This window comes from Chenopodium quinoa, unplaced genomic scaffold (genome assembly GCF_001683475.1).
Source record: "Chenopodium quinoa cultivar QQ74 unplaced genomic scaffold, ASM168347v1, whole genome shotgun sequence".
Lineage (NCBI taxonomy): Eukaryota > Viridiplantae > Streptophyta > Magnoliopsida > Caryophyllales > Amaranthaceae > Chenopodium > Chenopodium quinoa.
In genome coordinates this window covers 3,760,877-3,768,459 of record NW_018744469.1, presented here as the reverse complement: position 1 = coordinate 3,768,459, position 7,583 = coordinate 3,760,877, and the positions used below count along the sequence as shown (strand labels likewise).

Genomic DNA, 7,583 nt, shown 5'->3' with positions numbered 1-7,583 from the left:
CACAACCGAGAAGGATTTCCCAACGATTGTTCACGCTTTTGAGAAGTTTAGGCCCTATCTCAGTGGGTCTAGGACAATAGTGTACACTGATCATTCGGCTCTTAAGTACTTTATGAGAAAGAAGGAGGCAAAGCCAAGGTTGTTGAGATGGGTTTTGCTCCTTCAAGACTTTGATTTGGAATTAAGAGATAAGAAGGGAGCCGAGAATGTGGTAGCCGATCATCTTTCAAGATTGGGAAGCACAAGAATGATTGAAGATGCTTTAAGGGACGCTGTTCTATATGCTCTTGATGCCAAGGAAACCCCTTGGTTTGTCGACATCGTCAATTACCTTTCATGTAGTGATATACAACGAACTTTCACTTCTCAACAACAACAAAGGCTTAAGTATGAAGCCAAGAATTACATATGGGATGATACAACGTTGTTGAAAAGAGGGGTGGATGGGCTTTTGAGGAGGTGTGTTCCCGATGAAGAATTCAAAAGTGTGCTCTCAATGTGCCACTCATTCCCTTGTGATGGACACATGAGTGCCCAAAAGACCGCCTCTAAAGTCTTGCAATCAATGCTCTTTTGGCCGACTTTGTTCAAGGACGCTTGGTCCTTTGTGAAGACATGTGATAGGTGCCAAAGGACGGGAAACATCTCAAGGAGTGACGAGATGCCTCAAAATCCAATCCTTGAGCTCGAAATCTTTGATGTTTAGGCGATTGGCTTCATGGGCCCTTTCATCTCATCTCAAGGAAACCGGCACATTCTTGTTATCATTGACTATGTTTCCAAATGGGTGGAAGCCGTGGCATCTCCCACCAACGACTCAAAGGTGGTTGTCAATTTGTTCAAGAAAGTGATCTTTCCAAGATTCAGTGTTCCTAAGGCAATCATAAGTGATGGAGGTTCACACTTCAAGCACCATACATTCAACAAGATTCTTTCAAAGTATGGTGTATTGCATAAGCGAGGCCTTGCTTACCAGCCCCAAACAAGTGGTCAAGCGGAGGTCACAAATAGGGAGTTGAAAGTCATCTTGGAGAAGACCGTTGCTAGAACAAGGAAGGATTGGTCTAGTAAGCTCATTGACTCATTATGGACTTACAGGACTGCCTTTAAGACTCCAATTGGGACAACTCCCTATAATCTTGTGTATGGGAAGAATTGTCATCTCCCGGTTGAAATTGAGCATAAAGAAAATTGGGCCATTAAGCAAATCAATTTTGATCTCCACGCCGCGGGTGAACAAAGGATGCTAGATCTTCATGAGCTAGAAGAGCTCCGAATGAATGCCTATGATAGTGCAAGCCTTTATAAAGCAAGAACCAAGGCGTGGCATGACGCTCAAATTTCCAAGAAGGAGTTTGTGGAAGGGCAAAAGGTCCTACTCTACAATTCAAGACTCAAGCTCTTCCCCGGAAAATTGAGGTCTAGATGGAGCGGTCCATTCCAAGTATCCAAAGTCTTTCCATATGGCTCAGTCGAGATATTCAATGACAAGTACCCTCCGTTCAAAGTGAATGGGCACCATCTCAAGGCGTACGACGAGGGTTAACCAATTGAGAAGCCGAAATATATATCACTCATTGATGTTTTCAAGTCACCATGATTTCGTGTGAAGGGAGTCAAGCTAGTGATGTTAAAGAAGTGCTTACGGGAGGCAACCCGGTTTCTAACCTTTTTTATTCTATTTTTTTTTCGAACCGCTTAAATTATTCTCTCTAAGACTTTTCTTGATATAATGTGATGTAGGTGTTGTCGAATGTGTTTTAGAGAAAAGAGAAGATTTGAAGCAAAATTGAAATATTTTGAGAGCTAGAGGTCCAATTTGGACCAAAGGTAATAGGGGTCGCGGTTTGTGCGCGATCAATGAACGACCCGCAAAAGGAAATAGGAGCGGGCGCGTTTAATTCCTGTTTTACAAATTGAAAAAAAAAACATTGAGGGTCGCAGTTTGTGCGCGACAAAGGAGTGGTCCGCGATCTTCTGATGGCACTGGCGCGCTAAAAACGGAGCTGGCGCTCCTCATCTAGGGTCTGAAATTGAAGAAAAAAAAAAGGGTACGCGGTTTGAGCGCGGCTAAGAAGAGATCGCACATCTGTTGAAGAAGCGGTCGCTCTTAAAAGAGCGCGGGCGCGCTCTTTCTGGTGCCAACATGAATAAAAACCAGAAGGGTGCGCGGTTTGTGCGCGTCTGAGGAGGGACCGCGCATTTGCAAACGGAGCGGGCGCGCCTATATTTGCGCGATCGCTCCCTTTCTGTTTCCTGAAACTTAAAAAAAAAAAAAAAACCAGAAGGGTGCGTGGTTTATGCGCGTCATAGGAGAGACCGCACCTTGCAATTGGCGCGGTCGCACCTTCACATCTGCAGAAGGCTTACTAAACCCTCGATCTTTACTGCGCGGGCGCGTGATCATTAAACGCGGGCACACCTATATTTGGCGCGGTCGCGCCTATGTAGGGAGCGGGCGCGCCTGGTTGAATTCCGTAAAATCAAAAAATAAAAAAATAAAAAAATAAAAAAAAATGAAAAACACCCTAAACCGTGAAAACCTCCTATCTCCCTTCTTACTCTCTATAAAAAAAATCTGCTCTCACACACTCTCTCTCTAAAATTCAAACAAACCCTAACTTCTCCATCTCTCAAATCCATCTCCACAATCATCAAACAAGCTTCAAGGTCTTTCCTTCACCATCATTATCACCGCGGCCGCGCCTTCACCATCTCACCATCGCGCCATCATCAAATCACGAGCATTGCAGCAACATCCTTCCAATCCGGTTCTTCAAGTCCATAAAAACAATAAATTTTAGCCCAAAAGGGTTAGGTATTCAAATTCATTGTTCTCTTTATATTTTTTGATTTATTTTGAAGCAAAGATTTTGATTACCTTTGGTTAGTATTGAGATACTTCTTATTATTTGTGGAGTTTTGTTGTTTATTATTGATTATTGCCGGATATGGTTGATTATCATTGAAAATTGCTGTTAGATTTGTGGACATATTTGGATTATTATTGCTGTAAAACAGGTACATTGTAGTTTGTGGAGGTTGTGGTTGGAATTAGTGTAGGGTTTCGTAGTGACCCGACACTACGCGGAAGGAAACCCCCCAAGATCACCCCTTAATTAAAGCAATTAACAAGCATAATAAACTTAATCAAAAAGACTAAGAACAAAAATTATATCTTTGTCGCGTGCTTCGCTCCCGAAGAGCTTTTACTTCAAAATCCCGAAACTACGAGATCTCCGAAAGATCGTACCCTCGACCCGACCCGAGCGTCCTAAGTCTTGAAGGTTAGTCAAGAACCGGACAAAACAAAACTATGAGTTTTACGAATCAAAGGTTTACTCTAATTATAAGAGTTTCCTTTTTAATTCCACTCAAGGTTGTTTATTTCCTAACACCCTTGAAGGGTATTTATAAGGAAATGAATCCTTGGTTTTCAATCTCCCATCAAATGTTGGAGAGTTGGTGAAATGATAATTATTTAATTCCAAAATTAAATGATTAATCAATTCAATCACAAATCGACACATGGCACAATAATAGAGAAAACCAAGTGAGGACCAAAGGCTTGGAGGGGACCATTGCCTTGATCCCCAAGCCATTGCTCCAACAATGGTCCCCACATGCAAAACCGACCCAAACAAGGGTTGATGGGCTGCTGCGAGCTAGCACGCCAGCTAGCAGTGCCAGCCAGCCCAGCCTGCTCAGCAACCTCGCATCCTAGCAAGGCAATGCATGCTTGGTGCTTAGCGATGCTAGGCGCTGGTGCTGGCATTCGCATCTCTCGCAGCACCTCTCGCACACCATTGCTAGCATAGCCAACATGCGTGCTACTAGCGAGCCATGCATGCTGGCCCCCTTTTCCTTGTACCATGCGCATCAGCCTCGCAGCACATGAACTAGCCACGCACCATGCGCACTAGTCACGCACAGCACGCATCGCACCACGCACCACCCTCGCGCCATTGATTGACCAGCCAGCGAGCCTACGCACGCAAGGCCTAGCATGCGTGCTGGGCGATGCTGCTAGGCATCCTTGCACTAGCACGCATCGGCCAGTGCCTAGCACTGCTATGCTTGGTGTGAGGCACGCATACACGCACATGCACATGCGCCAGTGCCTAGCACTGCGATGGCTTTGCTTGGTGCGTGTGTCGCCCTGCTGTGTTGCGATGGTACACGATGGTGCGCCTAGCACATCTAGTGTTCTTAGGCTTGAGCCTAGCCATGCTAGGTGCATGCTAGCTCGAACTAGCCTAGCATCCACATGGCTATTTTTATACTTGTCGCTTTGTGATTTTGCGACACACGGTCTCGACGCCCTAGGTTTGATATCTGACGTCTGTATTCGTAAAACTCTGTCGACTCATTAAATCCATTTGGATTAATTCGTCGTCTTGGATCGGTGATTCGATTGGGTTCGACCTGAAGGGTTAAGTTAAGATTAAGCTGTAATATCAATTGTACCTCGATATTACTGATCGGAAGCGCCCTCCACCTAGGCATTTTGATCACTTGATCTTACTGAAGAATTAACTCTGTAATAATTCTGAACCCTCTATCGGAAGAATACATTTGTTGGAAGGACACCATTCCTTTCAATCTCCCACTTGTCCTTCCGGATAAGTTTGCATAAATTGTATAGCCCATTTCCTATGTCTCTTAATGTTTCTTCGTGAACTATAAGGTAAGATTCATTGTCATCCTTATTACGTTTAGAAGTGTTTCTCGATCTCCGAGTTCGATTGTCAATAAGAAGATGATTTCTAAAATTCATCTAAGCACGGCCATGCATTTTCACAGTTTTGCTCTTCGAGCGGCCTTGTAAACAACAAAACATTTTCCCTATTGTTAATAGGGGGACAATCCCAGTTTTGCATTGTAAGTTCATCTTACTAAGAGGACTTAGTCTCCCGAGTGTTGCCGTTATGATCCCTAGTTACGGCAGACGTCAGGAAACGTCAAAGAGTCTAGTACTCAAACAAGAAAGCTTCACAATTCTCATGGTCAGAGGAAACAAGTTCCGATAGTCATAATGAGAAATGTACTTATGACTATTCTGAATTTTCTTAAAGCACTCTCATAGATATTATCCAGTAAAGTTCCAAACTATACCTGTGCAAATGATTTATGACTATCACGTCCTCGCAACACAAGAAACGGTGCTGTAAATCATACTACACACTAATCTATGGCAGTCATCAATCGTCCATCCGTTAGATGACCTCGATTAGGGACAATTTTTTATTTAAATATTCAATATTCACTTAACAGGTGTTTCTTTATCCAAGACATGTTAATGGAGTGAATGATAATTCTAAACCACATTTAAATAGTAATGGAGTGAATGATAATTTTGCACAAAAATTAATTACTCCATAAATGAATGGTTTCAATACAGTGTCATACATTAAAACTACCAGTTTAATTAAAAAACATGTACAGGGAATTTCAAAGCCAGTTTCCAACATGGTTGATTCCCATCACCTCAATGTGCTTGTTGTGTTTCACCTGAGGTAGCAGTTTAGTCAAGGGATCGGCCACATTATCATCTGTGCCAATCTTACAAATTCTGATTTCACCTTTGGATTTCCATTCCCTTATCATGTGAAATCGCCTTTGCACGTGTTTGACCTTCTGGTTTTCTCTCTGCTCCCTGGCCTGAGCGATAGCTCCATTGTTATCACAATAGAGGTCTATCGGCCCCTTGATTGAGGGTACAATACCAAGTTTGCTGATGAACTTACGAATCCAAACAGCTTCCTTAGCAGCTTCCGAAGCGGCCAATTACTCGGCTTCAGTTGTAGAGTCTGCAGTGGTGCTCTACTTGACACTCTTCTAGCTGAACGCTCCTCCATTCAGACAGAATAAGTATCCCAACTGTGACTTGAAGTCGTCTCTGTCAGTTTGGAAGCTAGCGTCGGTGTAACCTTCAACAACCAGTTCTTTGTGGCCTCCATACAACAGGATCTTATCCCCGTTCCTTTTCAGGTACTTTAGGATATTCTTGGTCGCAGTTTAATGCGCCTCTCTTGGGTTTGATTATTATTGGCTCGTTGCACTCAAGGCATATGACACATCTGGCCTTGTACATATCATGGCATACATGATCGATCCGATCAGCAAAGCATATGGGATCTGATTCATTCTTTCTCGCTCAACAGGTATATGTGGACACTGTTTCTTGCTGAGAGTTATGCAATGGGACATGGGTAAATGCCCTCTCTTGGCATTCTCCATGTTGAATCGTGCTAGTACCTTATCAATGTAAGTACCCTAGATAAATCCATTCATCCTTTTCGATCTGTCTCTGTAGATCTTGATGGCCAATATGTATTGTGCCTCTCCTAAGTCCTTCATTGAAAAGAACTTTCCCAACCAGCCTTTTACGGACTCCAATAATTTTGTGCTGTTTCCAATGAGAAGTATGTCATCGAAATACAGGACTAGGAATGCAATATCACTCCCAGTGACCTTCTTGTATACACAAGACTCATCTGGATTCTTGATAAAACCAAACTTGCTAATGGCTTTATCGAATCGCAGATTCCAACTTCTGCTGGCTTGCTTTAGTCCTAAATGGACTTCTTCAACTTGCAAACCTTTCCAGCGTTCCCTGGATCGACAAAACCTTTTGGCTGTGTCATATACACGTTTTATAATCGTAATATGCAGAAATCACTAGGATGATCCAGACGGATTTTAGCATTGCAACTGGTGAAAAAGTTTCATCATAGTCAATCCCGTGGATTTGTCTATAGCCTTTTGCCACCAGTCTAGCTTTGTATATTGTTTCGGGGTTTTCTGATGTCCTGCCGGAGAGTTACAATTTCGAGACTGGAACTGGACGCCTGTACCTGCAAAACAAACGGATGCTCCGGATTGTTGGAGATCCGCCTCTAACGGTCAAGTTAGTACTTGATTAAGGAGTAATTAATGCGGAAAATGTAATTTAGTCTCTCTAGGTGAGAGTGTTTAATATGCGTAATCCCCCCTTAATGAGGATTAATGAGCATATTTATATGCCTTGAGATGCGTGTCAATACTAGGTTTAGGTTAAACCTAAGGCTGACTAGGCTTACCAAAGATTGGGCCTTGTTGGCTGATTTTCCCATTTGGCATGGGTGGACACGTGTCGCGTCGCAATTGGTCCATGGAGGACGTATCTTTGATTGACACGTGGCAGGCTCCGATTGGCTTACATGAAGGACATGTGGCGAAACCTGGTTGGTCCACGTATCAGATGCTGATTGGTGGATAAAAATCCCCTAATCATTTGCCCCTCACAGGTGGCACGTGACTGGTCACGTGTTACCTGTGACAGGTGTCGCACCATAACAGGCGACGGTCAGCTACAGGTGTCACTTGATGAAAGGCCGAGAGGTTTCCCGCTCAAATTTCGAATTTGGGAGTGACCCTTCGCCTTCTCATTTTGCCTATATAAGAGTGTGTTGACATCAGTCATTTTCACACTTGAGAACTTTTTAAGAGAACAGTCGGCCGTTTTCTCAGAATTTTCAGAACTTCGTCAACTTCTCACTCGTTCAGGTAACCATCGGTTCTTCCACTCTTTTAATTTTTCT

The 7,583-nt window shown here is 43.3% G+C and overlaps 1 protein-coding gene across 1 annotated transcript; it reads left to right on the top strand.

The window, feature by feature from the left end:
• The first annotated feature begins 718 nt into the window (after positions 1–718).
• On the top strand, positions 719–1,546 carry LOC110697591 (protein NYNRIN-like). The gene has a single exon (XM_021874980.1). It carries the CDS (start codon positions 719–721, stop codon positions 1,544–1,546), a length of 828 nt encoding a protein of 275 aa, XP_021730672.1.
• The last annotated feature ends 6,037 nt before the right edge of the window (positions 1,547–7,583 follow it).